Source organism: Gopherus evgoodei, chromosome 16 (genome assembly GCF_007399415.2).
Source record: "Gopherus evgoodei ecotype Sinaloan lineage chromosome 16, rGopEvg1_v1.p, whole genome shotgun sequence".
In the NCBI taxonomy this organism is placed as follows: Eukaryota; Metazoa; Chordata; order Testudines; family Testudinidae; genus Gopherus; species Gopherus evgoodei.
In genome coordinates this window covers 12,890,006-12,913,054 of record NC_044337.1, presented here as the reverse complement: position 1 = coordinate 12,913,054, position 23,049 = coordinate 12,890,006, and the positions used below count along the sequence as shown (strand labels likewise).

The 23,049-nt window shown below is 54.5% G+C and overlaps 1 protein-coding gene across 2 annotated transcripts in view; it reads right to left on the bottom strand.

Moving 5' to 3' along the window:
* The window catches only part of SH2D3C (SH2 domain containing 3C), a 56,501-nt gene extending 33,707 nt beyond the window's left edge, over positions 1-22,794 (bottom strand). The window contains exons 1-3 of one of the 2 annotated variants that reach the window (XM_030535428.1): positions 22,718-22,794; positions 17,624-18,290; positions 6,738-6,777 (exon numbers count right to left, since the gene is read on the bottom strand). In XM_030535428.1, coding sequence (XP_030391288.1) covers positions 6,738-6,777; positions 17,624-18,290; positions 22,718-22,757 — 747 coding nt within the window. In that variant the 5' untranslated portion in view covers positions 22,758-22,794. Of the gene's footprint in view, positions 1-6,737; positions 6,778-15,239; positions 15,317-17,623; positions 18,291-22,717 lie in introns of those variants that run through there. The other variant, XM_030535429.1, reaches the window with a different exon arrangement.
* Positions 22,795-23,049: the final 255 nt, after the last annotated feature.

Below are 23,049 nucleotides of genomic sequence, written 5' to 3'. Positions count from 1 at the left end.
ACACGTCTCCACAGTGGCAGCTCCACATAGAACCATGCGTGGGAAGATCAGAAAGGAAACGGATACAACATGGGACCTGTCTGTGGACCTGTGGCTGACTCAGTCATAAGGGTTTTGTTCTGTGATGTTTCAATAGGCAGTGCTTTTATCCCAGTGGTGCCACCTCCTCTCTGAGACTCCTGTAAGGCAGGGAAGCTTTATCATCCCATTTCTCAGAGGAGAAACTGAGGTTCTGTGACTTGCCAGAGGTGAGACAGGAAGTCCTTTCTCCCCAGCATGGGACATGGCACATCCATAGTGTGCACTTTTCACACAAGAGATAACTGGGGCAGGAAGAGCAGCACAGGGCAGAGTCCCAGGATCCTAGGGGCTGAGAGTGAATGGTTGGCTGTGGTGATCCAGATCTCAGCAGACTGGAGTATAGCGCCCAATGCCACGTGCTTGTGAAAATGCCATCGATGGTGGAGTGCAGCGTGTGTGTTTGAAATCTGCCACGTGAACATGGAATTGAATTCCCTTCTCGTCTTTGTTTGCTAATGGAGACAGCGACACACACACATTCCCATAGGCATTTACAGCCCTTCACTGCTGGAAGGGGAGAGCACAGGCTCCTCTTTCTTCCTGATTGAGATCGAGGGACAGAACAGATGGTGGTTTACAGGGAGACACTGAACTGAAAGAATCTGATTGTGATTCGTCTTCCTGAAAAGCCTGTTCCTCCTTGAAGGATTTTGTTGCTTTTCTTAGACAGAGCTGGCGCTTTGGCAGGACTCAGCTCCTCTCTGGGAAAGCAGCGCTGGTTGGTACAGCCCTGAACTCCTGTGCTGGTGGGTACATAACCTATGTCTAGCTATCTCCCATCTCTTCTCTGCCTGCCTTTCTAGGGCCAGGCCTGATTTGTGCCACAATGCAGCTCTCTGAAGAGCCTGGGATTGCATACAGAGTGAAATCAGATTGCATGCAGAGTGACAAGTGGATTGTAGCCTGCAATTCTGGCCTTCAGCACTCCCCCTTTTCACGGTACCAGCCATTCCCCTGGGCCTTGGGGAGCCTGTCTCTTGCTCAGGATGGGAAGGGGAGTAGTCAGGGCTCAAAGTGGGCCAGACCAGGACCGTAGCACTCTGCACGTGTGTTAGTGACCACACAGGGTGTAAGCAATGCAGATTTGGGCCTGTCCTGTCCAATGGGATGCCAGCCACCCCCTGTTCCACTGGCCCCCCTGCTGTCCGGCGTTTACACTAGCTCAGGTGGCATGGGGTTTGCTACTTGACTGTGTCACTTCTGCGCTGCACATCAGCCAGTGGTAACAGCTGCTCCCACATCAGAACGAAACTGTGAATGAGAGCAAACAGAGCCAGCAAATAAAGCACTCCGCTCCCTTGGGGACACTGGCACGCTCACTTTTGTATGCCCAGGGCTCCTCAAGGGACGCTGCCCAGCCTGCCTGCTTTTTCACGCTAGCAACCTGGACTCTAAATAGATTCAGCAAGCAGACCTGGGTTCTGGGCTGCAGTCTAAGGGCTTGTCTACATCACAAAGTTGCAGCGCTGGTGAGGGGGTTACAGCGCTGCAACTTAGGAGGTGTACACATCTGCAGGGCATCACCAGCGCTGCAACTCCCCGTTTGCAGCGCTGGCCGTACTCCCGTTTTGTCTCGGGTGTAGAGCATCCAGCGCTGGTGATCCAGCGCTGGTAAGCAAGTGTAGACACTTACCAGCGCTTTTCTTGACCTCCGTGGAATAAGCAGGTATCGCAGCATACCTGAGGAAGCCTCTCTGGTAATCAAGCAGGTCTCCTTCCCTGCGGTTTGCTCTCGCGTTCCCCGAACCCCCGTGCAAGCAGGTCTCCTTCCCTGCGGTTTGCAGGGGGGTTCGGGGAACGCGAGAGCAAACCGCGGGGAAGCAGGTCTCCTTCCCCGGTTTGCTCTCGCGTTCCCCGAACCCCCGTGCAAGCAGGTCTCCTTCCCTGCGGTTTGCTCTCGCGTTCCCCGAACCCCCGTGCAAGCAGGTCTCCTTCCCTGCGGTTTGCAGGGGGGTTCGGGGAACGCGAGAGCAAACCGCGGGGAAGCAGGTCTCCTTCCCCGGTTTGCTCTCGCGTTCCCCGAACCCCCCTTGAAGCCACCCAACAGCACTGCAGTGTGGCCACATCTAACACCACTTGCAGCGCTGGTTGCTGTAAGTGTGGCCACTCTGCAGCGCTGGCCCTATACAGCTGTACTAATACAGCTGTAACAACCAGCGCTGCAAAATTGTAGATGTAGACATACCCTAAGTGCTCCATCCTTGCTCTGCTTGGCTGCATGGGAACCTGTTGGGGCTTCATTTCCCAGTCCAGATGCTCTCCATGGTGCTGGTGAATGGACTGGGCTGTGAGAACAGCTCTGGTGGTAGCAGGAGCAAACCCACCGGGGGTTAAGAGCTGATGAAAAGTCAGCCCCAGCCAGGTTTTGTCGTCAGTGAGTGCCAAGCTTGGCCCATTCTCTTAAGAACTCTAGGCTTCGCTAGCACTGAACTGTGCCTTCATTCGCAGGGTGTAAGCCGGGAGGTTTGCCTGCTCCCTCCTCTGTCTCTTTCTCTCTCTCTCTTTCTTTGCTTGGTTGCTGCAGAACAGCTGGGCTGCTTCATTCTATTCGCTTATCACTTTACTTGCACCACAGTCAGACATACAGAAATCTGAGTCCCTGAGAATCAGAGTTGTACCAATGCAGATCCCCAACAGGCCAGCGCGGCTACCCTGTTCCCAGTCGTACCTCTTTCTGAGAGAGGCTGGAGCTGGGAGCTCCCCCACAACTACTGCAGCTCCACCATTCCCTCCAGCGACTCCTGCTGGGGACCCCCATTAGCTGGGTGCTCTCCCACAGGCAGTACTAGTGCACCACTGTTTGCAGTGACACCCGCAGGGAGAAGCTGGGACTGAAGGATCTGATCTGGTCACAGGAGGTGGGGGAGTGATGATGGGGAAGCAGGATAGCTAGCAAAAGGTGGTCGGCACGTCTAGGTTACGTGGAGCCAGACCAATGTCCCTCACTGGTGGAGAAGACATGGCTATGCAGTTAGGTTTATTATGGCCATTTGGACTGGCAATGCCTTTACCCCATAGCAGCTAGGAAGGGGAATCTCTGTAGAAAGGAATCCTCCTCTGCCTGAAATTGACACTGCTCTCTTGCTGGAATGAGAGAACACCAGTTGTCCCAGCTGGTAACACTACATCCAGGAGAAGGCATTATACCCGGCAACAAAAATGATTAGGGGGCTGAGGCATATGACTTATGAGGAGAGGCTGAGGGAACTGGGCTTATTTAGTCTGCAGATGAAAAGAGTGAGGGGGGATTTGATATCAGCCTTCAACTACCTGAAGGGGGTTCCAAAGAGGATGGAGCTTGGCTGTTCTCAGTGGTGGCAGATGACAGAACAAGAAGCAATGGTCTCAAATTGCAGTGGGGGAGATCTAGGTTGGATATTAGGAAAAACTTTTTCACTAGGAGGGTGGTGAAGCACTGGAATGAGTTACCTAGGGAGGTGGTGGAATCTCCATCTTTAGAGGTTTTTAAGGCCCAGCTTGACAAAGCCCTGGCTGGGATGATTTAGTTGGTGTTGGTCCTGCTTTGAGCAGGAGGTTGGACTAGAACCTCCTGAGGTCTCTTCCAACCCTAATCTTCTGTGTGCAGCACCAGCTCCTGAAAGGGGCCCAGGACTCACTGACTTTAGGGAGGTGTTGGCTCCCAGGAGGGGAGAAGAGTATCGCAGGCAGGCAGAAAGGAATAAGGGCAACAGCACACGGTTCCCACCTGGGGACAGTGAAATTCTCACCATGGAACTCAAGGCTGCTGGGTGCCTGGCTGAGGATCAGGCTATCTGGGTGTGCAACTGACTTTCATCTAGATGAGAAGGTTCTGGGCACAAGGATCTTGTCTTATTTGCCTGTAAAGCACCATATACACCTGTGCCACTGTATGAATAACCACACGAGATGGGTTTCTTTGGATAAGTACATGTAGGTGACAGGTGTGAGAGAAAGTCACTCCTGTGCGAAGGCCCAGCATGAAGCCTTTGCATCACTTTAGTCCCACTTAAGGCCTCAAGCTGGGGTTTAAATGGGTGCATAGGCCTCGACCTCTGTCTGGGGTGAATACACCCTGGTGAGAATGTAAGGTGCACAGCGGCAAGTAACCAGTCTGTGCATGTAAATCTCCGCGATGGCTGTCTGTCTGTAGCTGACTCCACTAGCTCCTATCACCACAGCTGTTAGGGGATGTCTACGTGTGGAGCTGGGGGTGACATCCCCACACTGGCTCTGCGACCTCGCACGCTAACCATCAAAGCGAATCATGGATCACCCAGCGTCAGACAACATACAAACCAGCCCAGTTCAACGCCACCCCAACAACAACTGACCCAAAGGGTAAACAAGCTCAGTCTGGACCGGAACCCTGGCAGCTGGGGGTTCTGTTGGCTGACCAAGCTGAAGATCTTCATGGCTTATTCCCATCTCTCTTTTAGTTAGTTCATGATTTATAAAATGTTCCCATCGCTAAGGCTCTGGGTGCATGAACAAATAGAACAAGAACAACAATAATCAACATCGGCTAAAGTGAATTCCTTCATTGCTGCCTCAGCATGTTTCCTCTCTCCCGCCTCCCATCATCACCATGCTCAGGACAATGCCTGTGTGAACAGAGGGGCCTCACTGGTGCCATGATGCTGACCAAACGTGGACATAAGGAGCCAATTCTAGAGCCAAGGACTTCCTGCTTCTGGCTGTGTTGATTTCTAACCTGGGGGCTGTTAGTTGGTCTTGACTGCCCTAATGGCATGCAGCCACCCTGCCTTTCCCATACTGCTAGCTGGGAGTGGGGTTTCACTATGGAGAAAATCAAGAACAGCTGCCTTCAAAAACTGTTCAGTGCTGGTGAAAGGTTCTGGACTGATGGTCCTACGACCTGGAGTCTTCCCCCTTAGTGATGAACAATGGCCATGCTACCGTTCCCTCTCACTGCCTCAGCCCTGACCTGTGGGGACCCCCTTCAGGAGCAGGCACATAGCTGAGACTCCATCATCTCTGCCTCATGAACCTGCCACCTCGTGCCGCTGTCAAGATTTTCAAGAGCAGCTCCTGACTTTGGCACCCAACCGGCCACCCCTCCAAGGGACCTGATTCTTCTGGAGGCTCCACTACGGTATCTCCAGCTGGGCACCCAAAATCACTAGCCAGTTTGAACCCTGGGCCTGCAGCTGGGAACACTGACCCACTGGGAACTGGCCTGAGACAGCAGCTCATGTAACAGGCCACCAAACAGACAGTGTCTGGGGGCAACTTCCATTCACTACCGAGCTGGGTTGGATTTGAACTGCTGGTGTAGAGGTGAAAGACTCTCTGGCCCATGGAAAAATTCTGCATCCCCATCTCCTGAGCCAAGTATTTCCAGCCCTGCCTCTTCGAAGAGCTCCACAGGAAGCCTGCTGAAAGAGGCTCGCTCTTCCATAAAGCCAGCCATCTCCCGAGTGAATTCCTGGCACTGCACACGGAGCCCTCAGGAATGTGACTAGTTTGCTGGAGGATAAGCAGGGTCTTTGCAGAGGATTTGGAGAGATTTGCACCAACTTTCATGTGACAGCTCGAGTGGCTGAAATGCTGCATTTCTCCTATTAAGGCTGAGTGAGGAGATGGCACCTGCCACGGCCCACACTGGCTGTGGTCCCGAGAGAGCGGACATTCCTCCCATTGGCCAGAGCATGAAACAAAGGCAGCTCCCACTCTGAGAGCTGCCTCTGAGGAGGGAGGGGATGCCCTCTACTGTCTCCCTTTGGTGCGCCCACCTACCAGCCTCAAAGGCCTCTTGCGTCAGCAAAGTTACCCTCCAGCTGACGAGGGTTTGGCACACCAGAGATTGGTCTGAACCAAAGCCCTGGATCCAGGCCTGGGGTGCATTTGAGGCATGTTTACACTGTAACCAGAGGGGTCATTGCAGACCTACCTGAGCCAGCTTTAATCTAGCTGGGGTGGGTATTCACCGCAGTGAAGTTGGAGCAGTATGGGCTTCAGCATGACCTGTACAAGCCAACCCGGGCCCCTAGATACTTGGGCAGCTAGTCCACGCTAAATGCTGCTGCGGCTTCACTGCTGCTGGTACCTGAGTGAGCTTGGGTACGTCTACACACGCTGCCATCATACTCCATGTTGCCCAGCCCTACTCCATCTCTGAAGAGGGAATCTACAATGGGCTGAATGTGGGTTGGGAACAGGGGTGACATGCAGCTCTGGATTCACATGCAATGGCTCAGGCTTGTCTCTATCCATGAAAAGTCCTGCTGGCAGCCGCAGGGTGCTCATCACCACTCTCCAGACCCCAAAAGGGAGCAGTGGGAAGCTCCTACTAGGGGAAACTCAGCCCTACATAGGCAAGGAGGATGGAGCAGTAGAAATAGCAAATGAGGTTCCCAAGCCCTGCATGCAATAAGACACCATCCACAGGCTGACACCTCAGCATCTCTCACTCTGTGATATTAATGTACCTACTGGGGCAAATGGAATAGGAGAAACAACCAACTTCCTGCAGCTCTGTTGGATTTCGATAGAACATAAAGATGCTCCACTCTAGGGGCTCTTGAGAGCAGGCTGCACGTTCCGCCCTGCTGCTGGTTCTGAAACGTGGATGCAGCTGATCTTTAGAGAAGTGGGCTCGCCCGGCCAGGACAGCAGTGAAAAGACATGCAGTAGAAAAGGGGAGGGTTTCTTACCTTAACGTATTCACTGCAGGATTCCGGGCCATCAGCGGGACTAGAAGAAACCAAAAGGCGTTAATGACGATCAGAGAGTGACAGCAGGAAAACATGGTCCATGTGCCCCCAGGCAAGTCCTCACCCCATGACAGGCCTCAGGGCTTGGGGCGAATGTCCTGGGCTCACCCTGACTCACCCCCAGCCAGGCCACTTTCTGGGCAATGCTCCAGCAGGAGCTCTGCTTTTGAGCAGCCTAAAGCATGGTTACAGGGTAATCCCAGCTGGGATGGCTACTTGTAGAAGGCGTACAGAGGGAGGGTTCGTGATCTAGTACATGCTGTGTACCAGTGGGGCTGTAAGGACAACAGAAAGTCCTAAGAGTTGCAGCTACAGTGACTGTGCACATGTTTATTTCCTCTGTTCCCTGTAACAAGAAAGACCGACAGAGCTGTTCCTGTCTGAGGCCATGTACTGCCTGAAGGAGGAGGGGGAAGCCCTGGGTCACTCAAGGCTACAGGGCTTTTCCCAGTTGGGAGAATGACCTGACTCGGGCAGGCACCAGAAGTCCTTGTTAAACAGCTAAGAGAACAAAAAAGTGTTTTCATGTGAAGTTCCCAGAGCCCTGGCATTCCCTCCCCCTGCCCCATCCCTGTGCTCCTGGCTTGGGGCTTAGCGTCCCTAATGCAACTGGAGAAGAATGAGGTCTTTCTTGCAGGATCTCTCCTCAAATCAGCTTGGACGGTATGAGCCGGGTCAGGCTCCATACGTCTGCTGGGCTCAGTGGGGTCTCTGGAGTTCATGGCAGTTGAGCCAGAACCTTGGGGAGGTGAAGCTATTGGGCGGAATCCTTCCAGACCCATAAGGGCTGGGACTGAGGGGGAGAGGAGCAGGCAGACCAGGTGTGGGGGCTCCCTGTGTTTACTGGGAGGGTAAGGGGGGGAATGTTCTTGTAATCACTGATGCCCCCTCCTTACCAAGAGAAGGATGCTCATTCCTGATTTTTCCCGTTATTCAGGCTTGGATTTCCATTCTGTTCTGGGAACAGGGAGTCACTGGGACACATGGGCTCACACTGGTATTTCCTGTACACCTTCCTGCCCTGCTCGGGCCCCAGCTGCTTCCAGCTGGAGCACAGGGGAGCTCTGAAGGACGGAAAGAGGTGGGACGGTAGGCCCAGAATAACTCGCAGGATCAGGGGTCAGGAGCCAGACAGACGGTGCCCCCGCCCACCCTAGGAAGGCTGGTCAGGAAACGTCTCCCCCCGGCCCCTTTCTACACTGTGCCCTGCAAGGATTCAGCCCCACAAGCCAATCTGCTTTCTCGGCTACAGCCTGTTTCTGCTTGGCCTGACGGGACAGCTGGCAGGAGAGGGGTGCAGAGATGGGTATTCACAGGGTCTCTGATGAGCATGCAGCAAGGGCTGGATCCTGCTCTCCTTGACATCAGTGGTACAGGATCAGGCTCTGTGCTGGCTAGAGAGATAGGATACTCCCTCCTTCCCATCTGTAACCGGACCCTTGACAGAAGAGTTGCCCTGGGAGGGAGTATTTGCTTAAATATCTAATGAATTAATCAGTGAGCAGGATGGGGACTGAGCCCTGCTGGCTAACAGCCCATAATTAACACTTCTTTACTGGCCCCGTGTAATCCTGCAGAACTGAAACATTCACTGAAGTTCCTTGCCCTTATGGCTGCAAAAAGAAACCATTCGGGGGTGACTCAGTGCACTTCTGTCTGGGTGAGGTTGCACTCAGAGAAAAGCCCCAGCCCCTCCAACACATGAGGAAGTTACCCCCGTGAATCTTAAACCTCCACACCCAAAACCTCCAAATTGGTAACTGTGTGACGGATTCCCAGATGCTGTAAAGTATCAGGAGGGAGTTGTGTTAGTCTGGAGCTACAAAAACAATAAGGAGTCCGGTGGCACCTTAAAGACTAAGATTTATTTGGGCATAAGCTTTCATGGGTAAAAAACCTCACTTCTTCTTTACCCACGAAAGCTTATGCCCAAATAATCTGTTAGTCTTTAAATTGCCACCAGATGCTGTAGTTATGCTCTTGTAACGGATGTTTAGGCACATCACCCAGGGCTGGCACCAGTGTAGCAAGCAGGTTCCTGGGGCGGCCAATGGAGAGGGGCCGCACGTCCGGCTCTTTGGTGGCGGGTCCCTCTCAGAGCGAAGGACCTGATGCCTAACTGCCACCAAAGAATGAAGTGGCGGCGGTAGAGCTGCCACTGAAGTGTTGCCGATTGTGGCTTTTTTATCGTGGCTTTTTTTTTTCCTGCCGCCTGGGGTGGCAAAAATGCTGGAGCCGGCCCTGACGTCACCCCCTATGAAAGTGCTTCCACCTTTGGGGTGCAAAGTTGCTGCTGTTGTTTAACAGCTCATGGCAACAGCCTACAAGCTTAGGCTAAGTGGAGCAGAATACTGTATCCCAGGGGCTGGCAACCTTTCAGAAGTGCTGTGCCAAGTCTTCATTTATTCACTCTGATCGGAGGTTCCTCGTGCCAGTCATATATTTGAACGTTTTTAGAAGGTCTCTTTCTATAAGTCTATAATATATAACTAAACTATTGTTGTATGTAAAGTAAATAAGATTTTTAAAGTGTTTAAGAAGCTTCATTTAAAATTAAATTAAAATGCAGAGCCCCCGGACCGGTGACCAGGATCCAGGCAGTGTGAGTGCCACTGAAAATCAGCTCACGTGCTGCCTTTGGCACGCGTGCCATAGGTTGCCTACCCCTGCCATAGCCAGTTGAAACGGCAGGGGTAGTTTAGGGGCATGGAATATGGTGACCCGAGCCGGGATTTGGCCAGACATTGGAGTCAGCACCTCAATTCTTACCAGGGGCTTAGCACTGTAAAAAAATCAAATCAAAATGTCAGTTTAGTTTCTTACCCAAAAGATGGCACCTCCAACAACCCCTAACATCGTGCTGGAGCACTGGGTAGGTAACAAAGAAAACCCCCAACCCCACTTCTGGGGGTCTCTTTAGGGGTCTCCCATCCAAGTCCTGAGCTATTGCAATTGGCCTTAGCTTGTCAGGGTCACAGCACAAGGTACGGCAGCTGCAAGGCGTGGGACGTGCCATATAAACTCTCTGGCTTGGCCTATGTTTAAAACGTCCATCAGTGTAGCTATGGGGGTTGGGGCATGAAAACGCACATTCCTGACTAATGTAGCTGTGCTGACAGAAGTGTGCTTCTGTCGCTGTAGCTAACGGTGTTTGGGGAGGTGGTGTTCCTATACCCGACGAAAAACTCCTTCTGCATCTATAGGGGCGGCTATGTCTGCATGGGCTCTGGAGTGCAGCCATAGCCTGGGACTCACTGCTGCTTCCAGTTCAATTTTCCTCTGCAAATCACTGTCTGGCACCGACTAGTGATCAACTGGGAAACAGCAGGTTATTAAGAATTCCAGCTGGTCAAGGGCAGTGGCCTGACAGCTCTGAAGCGTGTTGCTCGGAGTTACCTTGGAAGGTGGCTACGTGGCCCCCAGGACACATTGATACTCTGCTCTACCACTGCCAGTGTTTCTCAGTATGATCCTTGTTGGTTAGAAGTTCCGGGAACAAACAGACTGTTGGTTTTAGCTGCCCATGCGGCAGGTGCAAGGCACGACAGGATCAGTTATCAGAGGTTTAAGGGAGGAGAACAACTCATTAAGGGCACAGTCCATGCATGACCCTTGGATCTTGACAGGATCCGTGCATGGCCTTTGCATCTTTGCCTGTATGGAGCCACACTCCTGTTAGTCAGTAAAATGCAGCTCCAGATTCCCCTCCAACCTCCAGCAAACCAAGGAGTGATCCGAAAGGCCGGAGCTTTTAATCCCAATCAGACTCACTGAGCCTGGCCCAGGGGGTGGCCATTTTAATCTTTAAAAAATAAATGATAACGCTCTTTGCACCACAGCAGCGGGAGAGGTCAGCTCCCACTCTTTCTGCAGACAGGACCAGTAACCAGGAGAAGCACCAGGGCATTCCATATGGAAATTTAGTGGTTTAATTTTTACAGAGTATCATCTTATGAGTGTCAGAACAATAACTCAACATGGAAAAATCATTGGTGGAGTCCTGCATTAGGTATCCACAGTGCCAGAACCTCCCTCTGGGACATCAGGCTCCTTAACTGTATGTGCGGATAGAAAGCAAACACAGACATGTGTGCTGTAGAGACACTCCCCTCCCATCCCCTTGCAATCAGCTGGGAAGTGCCCATTGTAAAAGCTGGGGCCAGGTCTAGCCCCTGCCCCTCTGTGCTGCTTGGAAGGTGTATGAGGGGCTGCACAGGAGCTGCAAGGTCTAGGAAGAATTCTATGGGTATAAAAGCAGCACAGGGCCCAGCATAGCAGGTGTGTGGTGCAGGGTTCCGGGCTGCGATGCTGCCCTCAGGAGGCTGCCATAAGTTAGAGCAGCCCCAGAGCAGGGCATTTTAGCTCCTGCAAGCAGCCTAGCATCTAGAGCAGGGGTGGCCAGCCTGAGCCTGAGAGACAGCCAGAATTTACCAATGTCCATTGCCAAAGAGCCACAGTAGTACGTCAGGCCGTGATTGAGCGAGGGTTTCCCTACTGACCCAGCAGCAGCACCCGAGCAGGTTGTGGGGGACTAGCGCCATCCACCCAGCTTGCCACAGTACCCTAGCACAAGCCTCAGTTCACAGGCTGGTTTCCCTCGGAAGCTGGAGCAGGAGTGAGCTGTGGATAACACTCCTGGAAGAAGGCACAGCCGCAAGCAGGAGAGTACGCTTCCCTTCTCGCTGCCAGCCCAGCTGGCATTTTCCAGGTGACTCCAGGATGTCAGGGCAAGGCTGGGCCTGGGCTGGCAGGGTTTCTACAAATCTGCCCCCTCCCTGCAGCAGCTGCGAGCTGGCCTCTAGAGGTGCCGGGTCAGAGAGAGAGCGGCTGGGGCTTGGGAATCTGTGAGAAAAAACAAAGGGTGGGGGAAGGGAGACTCCAGGCAGGAAATTGGGAGCATGAGAGCAGCTGGGAAGTCGAATTTAGGAGAGTCTTGCAAGCTCCTCCAGTGCTCTGCAAAGCCATCAGGGCCTGTGGCTAATGAACTGCAATATTCACATCCCGGCATACAGTGCCAGAGAGCCCCCACTTCACTCAGCGCTGGAGAAGAATGAAACCACTATAAATAACCCCTTCTCCTAACTGTAAGCAGATGCAGTGCCTGCGCCTTGGCCCTGGGAGAGGCAGAGGGACGCTAGCGGTCTCAATATGCAGCGAACTGTGCGACTGAATGGCCAGAGGATTCTTGAATGCGACTCAAACATTCCTGAAGCCTGTCAAAGCGCCTGGGAGAAATTCCAGCGCTCCTTTTGGAATGAGTCCCTGCAGCCCGGGAGCCCCCTCCGACTGGCCTGAAATGCCTTGCAGGAGGGAGGGGCAGGCTCAGTGGCACTGCCCCCACGCTCGCAGGGATGCCAGTCAGTGGACGGCTGAGGCATGTTGGGTTTAGCCCCTCAGCATGGTACTGTTAGTTCCAAAATTGATTCATATTTACTTCCAACGGCTCCCGCTGCAGCTCCTGGCTTTTCCCCACGTCCAGGTGCTCCAGCAACAAGCCGTTCCTTGCCTCACTTGCATTTCACAGCCAAAGAGTATTCTCAACATTGTGAGTTCCTCTTCTGCTCTGCGGCATGCTCCAATGGACAGGGCATTGGACTGGAACACGGGAGACTCTGCTACTGGCTGACTGGGTGACCCCGGCCAAGTCACTTTACTATTGAGTGCCTCGGTTTCCCCATCAGTGAAAATGGGAATAACGCTCATTGCCTCCTTTATAATGCACTTTAAGATCCATTAATGAAAAGTGCTATGTATTTGTACCAGGGATTCTGCATTGCAATACAGCTTCTGCAGGAGGCTAGTTAACTGCGTGCTATCACTTTCCTCGGACAAGCACAGTTTTCACTAGCCCTCTGCATATCCACTCTTCTCAGAAAAGTCAAGTCCGTTTCTTCCAGTAACCTCCTTTTTTGCTGCTCAATTCCAGCATGAATAATTCGGTCTCTAATTCGTCCATCTGGTCACAGTTCACATTCAGGGTGTTGTTACATGTGTCTTGTAACACCCCAGTCCATGGTCTCACCAGGCAGCTGGTTTCTTGTAAAGAAAACATGCTGGCCCCAGTGACATTCACGCCTGGATCAGTCTTCAGGAAGCTTCCGAAAGGCTTTGCCTAGCAGTTTGCAGACCCCTTCGTGCTCCCATAGGAATGGATTGAAGCTCTCCAATGCCACAGGTAGCAGCCCGGAGGATTTCACCCCCCGAGTCCTCTTTCAGCACCACTTGCTCCAAGAAGAAGGCGGACTCACTGCAGTCGCTCCTCCAGTTCAGGAAGCTGCATTTGCTCCATTATTGTGATTGCTTCAGCTTCCCACAGCCTACCCCAAAGCAGGGCCCACAAGCATGCTGGGGACAGCCTGAACTTTTCTGGATGGTGTCTTGCCCCCGGTGCAAGAGCGAGAAGTGGAGGTGATCCATGTAGGATGGAGAATTTTCCTGATCAGCAGCCTTCCTGGGCTTCCTTCTGGTCGCAATGCTTCAAGGTGAGCTCCAGAACCCAGCATGACTGATAAATCCTCGGCTGCAGCCTCAGCGTACTGGGAGCAGAGATGGATCCAAAATATGGAGCTGCCCCATGTCACATGGGTGCTTGAGGGTGACACTTGGGAAGTAGGACCTTTGGGCATATGGGCTCGAAGGAGAGCATCACTATTCCTAGCTATGGAACTGCAGGAACACCTGTCTGGAAACTGCATTCCACTTGGCACCCTTGCTTAACGCACCAACCTTTCTCCTCTGATCTGATCACAGATTATGCAAGAACCATGGTTGCAGCCTAACGCTCGGTGAACCTTTGTCCACACTGCAGAACTGTGCCACAGTTGGACACCACTCAGGAGGGACCAGGATCAGAACAGCAGGGGTTGCTGCAGGGCAGGATGGAGGTGCACTGGCGGAGCAGAGCATGGCCCCCCGAGAGGAGCAGCAGGAGGTGCCGTAGATCAAGATTAGGGTCCAGTGCTAAAGCTAGGTGCGATCACACCTGCACTAACAGGGGGTGTGGCAGTATTACGTTCTAGTGGCAGCGCTGCAGGTAGGTAGCGGGTACCGTCCCTTCCTGTACTGTCTGCCATAGCTTGTATCCTGGAGCTTAGATACTGCAGTGAGCTCAGATCAGTGCATTAAATCATGGACTGTCTGGTGCAATACTGAAGGACAATGGGGTGAGTTACAGCTGGAGCTCCTAGCCAGCATCAGCCAGCACAGGGGAAAGGTGCCTTTGGGATCCCAGGGTAGGGACAGCCCGGCACAGCCAGGTATCCCTGGCCTTCTCTCCCCTTCACTGGGGAAGTGAGACATTCCAAAAAGCCAGGGCAGGGGGAAGCTCCAGCTGCAGTTGTCTATGGACCATCTTCCTCTGCGTCCTCAGCCAGGGCCCAGCTGCAGCACCACGCCAGTGGCCTTGTGGATGACACCGGGCTTTGTGCACTCACAGGAGGCACTGAAGAGTCCGGTGTTTCCACGACCAGCCCTGCTCATGCCCAGCTCAGGAGACAGTGAGATGCTCCCACCCGCCCAACATCCTGCTCTCCCGTATTCCCCACACTGACAGCAACCTAAGGAGCCCAGCAGCTTCCCCCGTCACACTGGCTCACCCCTCTCCCTGCCCTGGCAATGGGCTCTAGCGGCATGAAACGCTGAGCGACAAGAATTCCTGCCTCATACCGCGCTGCCGCCACCTTACCTAGGATGTTGGGCAGAGTCATTGAAACTGCGACGTGCCTCAGTTTCCCCAGGAAACTGGGACCAGTCAGACCTGCAGGGCAGGCCAGCACTAACTAGCTCGGCCCGGATCCTTCTTTTGTTTAAGTTAAAGCGACTTTTGCCTTTAATGTCAAAGGGACCCCACTGGGCCACATCTTGGCCATGTCAGTGGCTAGTGCTGGGGAATTCTCCTGTCCGCCTGCTCGGATCCGTTCCTAGCCCGAATCCCTGGGCCAGCAGCCTCTGCTCCCAGCTGTGCAGGTCCGTGTAGCCCCTTCCCTGCCTCCCTGGCTGGGCCGGGCCGGGCCAGGGCCACGGCAAACCCCGGCAGGCGAAGGGAGGGGGCTGCAGCCGGAAAGGTTTCAAGTTCCCCCTTCTGGCTGGCTGCCCTAGGGAGTGTGTGTGTGCGCGCGTGGGGAGGGGGGTCTGTCTGCAGGGCAGCCCCCACCCCACTCAGCTCCACACGGGGCTTTGCCAAGCGCCTGAGCTCTGGGCAGGGCTTGGTGCCAGGGCGACCTCACCCCAGGCCAGCGCCCCACAGCCCGGCCCGCCGGGGGCTGCCCCCCACGGGTCTGCGCTTCCCACGAGCGAACCTCCTGCCCCGTGGGGTGGGGACACGCAGGGCCCTCGCAGGAGCCCGGGGCCCGTCTCAGGACGGACCCGCCCCCGCGGGGGGGTGAGGCTTTGCGCTGCGGTTTGCAGCCCCTTCCTCCGCCCCTGCCCACGGGACACGCTCACCTGCCATGGCCCAGCCCGTGGGGCCTCCTGCCCACCTCGGTCATCGGTGCCGGCCGCCTGCGCCCCGAGCCCGCCGCACGCACCCGCCAGCCGGAGGGGAAGTTTGAGCGCGGCCCCCTGCGAGCGCTGAACTTGGGGAGGGCTGAGCCGGCCCGGCCCGCCCCGCTGCCTCTGGCCCTGCCCCCTCGCCCGGCCGGGGCGGAGAGCGGGCTCCCACAGCTGGGAGAAATTCCTCCCCATTCCCATGCTCCTGGCAGCCCCTTCCCTACCGCACACCGCCTGAGCAAACAAACCCCAGAGCCCTGGGAACGAGACCGGCCCTGGCGCCTGGGAATCCAGAGTGACTCCGGCGCCGCACTGGTGTCAAACCGGCACAACACAATCAGGCCTGGCTCAAGTAGGAGAAGCAATGGGCCGGAGAAGAAGCTGGTGTAAACCAGTGTCTCTCCACTGACTTGACACCAGGGAGCCTGGGACATCAGCTGCCTCCAGATACTGCAGGGGACCCGCAGCCGGCAGCACAAACCCCTCAGATTGGAGCTCAGAACCCTCTGAACAAGCAAACCCACTTCCAGGGAGAAGGCTTCTGAGTTTGAGACAAGCAGTGGGGCTGAATCCCCTAAACCAAGGACAGTGCCCCTTGTGTCACGCCCACACAGGCCTCCCTCCCTGGCACCCGAATCGGGTGGCATCGCACTCTGCTGTACACAGGGGACGCTGAGTGGCGGCCCTGGGAGGGTGGTGTTTATGCGAAAGAGATGGATCCTGCACAGGGCTGGGACCTCCTGCTGCGGTTGGGCTGGGTTGTGTTCTCCCCGCGAGCTGCGCGCTATGGCTGGGCTTTGGGGAGTTGCGGGGCAGGGGAGCAGCCAGAGCCTAGCAAAGCAAGAGATCCCAGCTCCCAGGGAGAAGGGTGCTGGCTCACACCCGTAGGCTGTGGTTGTACAGCCCAGCGTTTCAGTGCATGCGTGTGTGTGTTCACGAGCGTGTGCGTTCGCAGGCATGTGTGTGCATGCGTGTTCACGGGCATGTGTAGCGGGATCAGATGGTGTCCGTGCAGCCAGCCCTCAAAGTGGAGAAGCCAAGGCATAGTGCAGCTCTCATTAGAAGGTCACCGCTTTGGGCTCAGTTAAAGGTGAGGGAGGCTCCCCAGGCAGGGGCTGAAATTGGGGAGGGCAAGGGGTTGCTGTCCTCTAGGGCTTTGGGGGCCAGGCTGACAAGATCCTACAGTCATCACAAAAGCATGGCGAGGGCCAGCCAGTGCCAGCTGTAATTCCCAGCAGCCGCCCCCAGGCCCAGCTCATCCCCTCCCCACATTCCGAGCGCCTTCCCAAGCAGAGGCCTCCTTTACAGCGTCCACCTGGGCTCTAACCGTCAGTGGTGGAGCTGAGAGGCACTGGAGTGAAGCCCGGGGCAGCACTGTCCTCCAGGAGTCACGGGCCTCTGGAGTCTGACAAACCCCGCAGCAGCTGCAAGTGTATGTCGGCTGAACCAGAGACTGGGGACGTTGTGAAAGTGACACTCCCCTCCCAGGAGGAGAGGGAGGAGGAGAGAGAAAGGAAGGAGAAAAGGATGGTGCCAAGCAATGGAGCTCTCCAAATCCCGCTCCCCCATTCCAGCTCTGCTCCCACACAGCGCCCCCAACTCCTGGTGGTTTTCTCGCGTGGATCAAACCAACAAAGCCACGACTTGAAACTAAACTGAGAACAAGGCAACGGGAAGGCCGAGCTAAACCAGGCTGCCTGAGACGTTTCCGTCCCGACCGGAAGCAGGAAAGACCAGAAATCCCACGGGAAGCTTGTTCTCATGAAGCTGCCAACCCCAGGCGGAGGATGCAAGAGGTTCTAATAAGCAGCCCCACTTTCCCAGGTGTCTGTGTAAGGGAGTGTTGCCTAGGGGCTAGCACCCAGGACTGGGCGACCAGCCTCCTGGGTTCTAGGCTAGCTTTATGACCTGGGAGCAGTCACTTTCCCTCTTTGTGGCTCAGTTTCTATTGTTGGTAAAATGAAGATAATATCCCCTGTTCTCCAGGGGTGTGTGAAAGGTGGGGGTTGGGAAATAGCTGGCAAGCGCTGGGTGGGCAGAATACAGCGTTGTTATCACCTCCGGAGAAAATCTGTCACTAAATAAACAGGAAGTTGGCCCGAGGGGATGCCTCAGAGGGGCTCGATCCTGCAAGGTGCTGAGCACTCTGGCCCTGATCCAGCCGAGCACTTCAGCATGCACTCGATTTTCAGCATGGGCTTAGTCCAGGACCGTTCAGGTGCTTAAATGCTTTGCTGGGTTGGGGCCAGAGTCTTCTGTACCCTGCAGGCTTGAGCCCTCATTCAGCAGCAGAACAAGGGTGCACTGGAGTAGCTGAGCATGCTCATGCTGTGTCTTACCTCCCTTGCGGGCTCTCCCAGGAGGCTGGCGGCAGCTCCTCCTTTGCTCCTTCTTTTCCTTCCAACAGGACGGGCTCTTGCAACAGCTCTGCTGTGGTACAATCAGTTCTAGGAGCTTGGATAGGCTCCTGGGCTGGGCTGGCAGCGAGTCCCTCTCCCATTCTCCCAGGTGCCTGCCCAGGGGGACGGTCGTTCCCTGAGGCGTCAGATCCCACCCCGGGCTCTGTTGTGATTGACTCACCCAGGCTGGAGCTGTTATTCGATGGCAAAGTCCCTGAGGAAGCATCTGCTGCTGGGGCAGGGTCAGCGGGAGCCACTGACTCTGGAGTGGCCGGTGGGGACGTGCCAGGGGCTCTGCCACCTGTGGTCCCTCTGTTATGGGAGCTTTGGGAGCTCTTGGTCCGTTTCCCTGCCCCACTGGGGGTGGTCCTGGGCATCGTCCCCATGTGGCTGTACATGTCGCACGACCTGGCATAGGGGGATGGGCTCTTGGGCATGGTGTTCAAGTCATCCTGAGTGCTCTCCAGGGCATCCTCCAGGAAGCTGTTAGGATGCAGGGTCTCTGCCCGCAGGCTGTCCGTGGGGCTGGCAGGGGCAGACACTCGCCGGAGGGTGAAGGCTCGATGGATGTTGCTCAGGCTCCCAAAGCCTTTGAACTTAAAGAACTCTGGAAAGGAAAAGGAATCGTGAGCTGGGGTTACTCCTGGGGGGGCGGGGTGACAGGGTCTTGGCATGGGATTGAGATGGTGCTGAAGGCAGTCTCTGCAGTGGGGTTGTCCCCTCTGACGTGGGTGTAGCTCAATGGAGTTGCACCCTGAGAGAGAAGAGTCAGACCCAGCCAGCCTGACGCCCCTCTGGCCTGCACCTTGGGTTGTCAGTGAGGTAGCATGGCCTTATGGCCCGGGCTGGACTGGGGCTCAGGAGAACTTAGCTCAGTTCCTGAGCCTGCCACTTTGCTGAGCCGAGGCTTCTGATCTGGGCATCATTTCAGTGATGGAGAAAGGGAGGCACAAGGTGATGACGTGATTGTGCCTAGAACGGCCTCTCGCTGGCAGAATGCAGTTCTTTTCCTCCCTCCTCTTGTTGCCTTTCTCAGCAAGGTTTCTTCCGCACCCCCACATCCCTCTGGTGAGAACAGTTGTGGGTCCCAGGGCTGCTCTGCACCACTGTGGTTTTGTGTGTGCTTTGCACAGTGTGTAATAATCCAGAACTTTAAGGGTCTGCTCAGCTCGGAGCCTGTGCACATTGGTTAAACCAGAGTCCGGAGGGGACGGGCTACCACAGTGTTAGAGCAACCGTCGGCAGGAGGTGCCTGGCAGGGAGAGAGATGCTACACCGCGCTTGGCCACAAGGAGGCACTAGCGGTGAGTCAACCCCTTCCCGGTGTGAAATGTAACAGTTTTGATCTGACAGCATTTTATACCTAGTTTGCATTTCAGCCACCCTGCGCCTAAGAGACTATTTCAGTCAGCAAGCGACTCAGCCTTGTGATATGCTCAGCTTCCAAACAGAACAGCACCGCATTTCTCCAAGATCTAGCTGCCCATACATTCAGCCAGGCAGAGCCTGAAAAGCTATCTGTAATACCTGGTAACTCCTGCTGATATAATACCCATGGGTATGCAGGCATGTGGCAGCAGGTGTCCATGAGTGTGTCTGTATTTCTGAAGGGGGGAGGGGAGTGTATGTGTGTCTCTTTGATACATGGTGCACCGTGATTGCATATATCAGCGCGAGCAAGACGGTGTAGCTGCGTGTGTGTGATAGCATGTGTGTATATCCGTGTGTGTGGGACCCTGTGCCTGTGTGTATGTCTGTGTGTGTATGAGCATGAGTGTATGTTAATGTGGATGGGAACATATGGGCACTTGTGGGGTTGGTTTGCTGTGTCAGTGGGACCACGAGCGTGTATGTGGGTACCTGTGGGGCCGGGTTGCTGTGTGGATGGGACCATGTGATGGTGAGTGTGTCTGTCAATATGTGTGTGGCCGGGTTGCTATGTGGATGGGACCATGTGACCGTGAGGGTGTATGTGGGTACGTGTGTGGCTGGGTTGCTATGTGGATGGGGCCATGTGATGGTGAGGGTGTCTGTCGGTACGTGTGTGGCTGGGTTCCTGTGTGGATGGGACCATGTGACCATGAGGGTGTATGTGGGTACGTGTGTGGCTGGGTTGCTATGTGGATGGGACCATGTGACGGTGAGGGTGTCTGTTGGTATGTGTGTGGCTGGGTTCCTGTGTGGATGGGACCATGTGACCGTGAGGGTGTATGTGGGTACGTGTGTGTCCGGGTTGCTATGTGGATGGGACCATGTGACGGTGAGGGTATCTGTCGGTACGTGTGTGGCTGCCCGTGTCTCTGAGTGTTTTCCTCTGAAGTAGTTCGGGGCCCCTTTGCACTCCAGAGCTAGCAGTTCAGCCTGTGTTCAGCGAGAAGCATGTGCTATGGGAAGGATATTCATCTACCCACTTCCTAAGCTAAGCGAGTGAGCAATTAGACCCTCTCGATCACTGTTTTAATCTCCCAGCTGCCACCTGCTACTGCTGAGTGCAGAGCGTTAACCGAAGTCATATTTATAACCCTCACAGGATGAGTTTGTGTTTCACACCCCAGCTCTGCTCTGTAGGGTAGTGCAGCACAGGGTCAGAATATCACATCCTCCCCCGTTCTCCTTGTGCACCCCACAAATGAGAGCAGAACACAAACTCGCCAGGCCTGTGCTCTTTCTGTAGCATTACTGTCTCTGCATGCCACACGCATGGTTCAGGGAGCAGGTAACTGGGCCTCCTGCTGGGATTGCTGTTTACCTTCTAGGAGGCTGCAGTGCTGTGCCAATGCAGCATAGCTCCGTGTAGTGCTGTTACAGGGTTTGAGGCCGGGACACAAGGCAGGAATCACCAGGTGAAAGTCTCTGGCTTGCGTTAGCAGGAAATCAGACTGGTCCCAATCGTCCTTTCTGGTCTCAGAGTCTATGGAACCGTGGCTGTAGCATTGTGAATGCAAAGCTTTGTCCTTCTCTACCACCATTTTTTTTGCAGGATCTCAAAGCATTTGGCAAACAAGACTTGCAATCCCCTGGCTGGAAAACTCAGGTACAAAGAGAGGAAGTGATGTGCCCAAGGTCAGGCAGTAAATTAAGTGGCACAACCATGAGTGACACCAGTTGTCCTGACTCCCAGGCCCGAATTTCACTCCTAGGTCGAGCCACCTATAACCTCTTAGTCCATTTCAGAGAAGGGGCTAGTGTACGAGGAGAAGGGATTTAACTCACTTTTCTGGTTTATTTGCATTATGGTAGCAGTTAGAGACCCCCACTGAAATTGTGCTGGAGCTGGACAAACACTTCGTGGGATGGTCCCTGCCCTGACTCCGTCCAATCTGAACAGACAAAGGCTGGGACACTGAAGCACAGAGAGAGAAAGGGGAAGGCTGCAAGTCAAAGGGACCAGGGCAGCTAACTGTCATTTGTGCCTTTGGACTCTCCCCCTAAGGGACTTGCCCAGGGTCATGCAGGAAGCCTGTGGCAGAGCTGAGAAGGGAACCTAGATCTCCTGAGTCCCAGTGCAATACCTTAACCTCCAGAACATCCTTCTCCTCTGTCAGCTGGGGAGGGGGCCCTAGTGATGGGGAATTGATGGATTTGTTCACAGGGGGCATCCAACACCACTGTGCCACATGATGGTCAAGCGGTAAATGTGGCTCTGCCACAGACATCGCTTCATGCCACCGAGCCTCAGTTTCCCTTGTCTCTAAATCAGGGTTAATCCTGACTTGACGGAGGTGCTGTGAGGCTGGCTTAGTACATGTTTGCAAAGCACTGAGTGATCCTGTGGGGGAAGGACAATTCTATGCAAAGCCTCAGGGTGGGCTCCAAGCATTTGGAACTGGGGAAAATGCAAATTTAAATTCTAGCAGCATCATCTCAGGCCAAGTTAGGCGTGAGGGAGGCTTGCTGGGAAGGAAGTGTGTGAGGGGGCAGAAAATGAAATTATGCTGGGGTAGCTGCCTTTAAGGGCTTTGGGGAAAACCCCAGGGCTTGGGGAAAGAAGAGAGTTCAACCCACATCTGCTGCTGATTAGTTTCCTCTGAGACCAACTCCAAAATGCTCATTAGCCCTGTGCACACATAGGGTGAGATCCTGGCCCCAGTGAAGTCGGTGGGAAAACCCCCATTGCAATGAGGCCAGAATTTCAGCCATAGCCTAGACCAGGAATTGGCAACCTTTCAGAAGTGGTATGCCGAGTCTTCAATTATTCACTATAATTAAAGTTTTGCGTGCCAGTAATACATTTTAACCTTTTTAGAAGGTCTCTTTCTAGAAGTCTATAATATAACTAAACTACTGTTGTATGTAAAGTTAATAAGGTTTCAAAATGTTTAGAAGTTTCATTTAAATTAAAATGCAGAGCCCCCTGGACCGGTGGCCAGGACCCGGGCAGTTGTGAGCGCCACTGAAAATCAGCTCACGTGCTGCCTTCGGCACACGTGCCATAGGTTGCCTACCCCTGGCCTAGACACACTGGAGTCAGTCTGGGTTCACTCCGCCGTTCCACACAGTCCCACCACGGCCCATGGCTGGGGTACCACCTGCTGCCTCCTGTGTTCTGTGTGCTCCGTCCAGGTGCAGGATTAAGGGCAGTTCAGGAGCCTCCATGGTGCTCCGGGAGGCAGGCAGGCGGGGGGAGAGGAGAAACACATGTCCTGTTTTTCTTTCTGCACCCGATTTCACACTGGATTAAACCAAACTGGTCCCAGCTCAACAGTTCAGTTCAGTTAGGGGCTGATCAAGTGGATTATTTTGTACACCTCGACCTGTGAGAGGTGGGACTCGACACCCGCTCGGCCCCATCGAAGCAAATCCAGCCCCGTCCCAATCAGCCCAACCAAGAGCTAAACAAAAGCGACTCTTGCTCTGAAAGGCCAGTGAGAACCTGGCAGCCACGAACCCACTGACAATATAGGCTGTTTGCGTCCTCCGCTGGTGCAGCTCGGGAGCTCCCACCGGACCAATGCACCCCCCCCCACACACACACACCCTCCCGCCTCCCCATGCTTTAAAGCTCAGCCAGGCGCGTTCCCCGGAGCAACTTACTGAATTTTTTGAAGGCCCCTTTCTTCTGGCCCTCTGCCATTGTCAGCTTGTGATGGAGCCACCGAAGCAGGTCTAAGTTTATAACTTTCCCTACGCCCTGCCCTCCCTTCCTCTTCCCCGCCCCCTATCTCTCTCTCACTCAGCATTTCCTCTATCTTTAAAAAGGCCATCACCTACTCACAGCCCCTGCCCCCTCCCGCTGCTTTTACCACAGGGGATAGCGCCCCCTGTTGTTGCCAGCTGCCCTGCCTTTGACTCAGCCACAGCCACGAGGGGAGTCGTATGATCTGTATTTTGCTTGCCCCCGATCAGGACCAGGGCCCCATACAAAC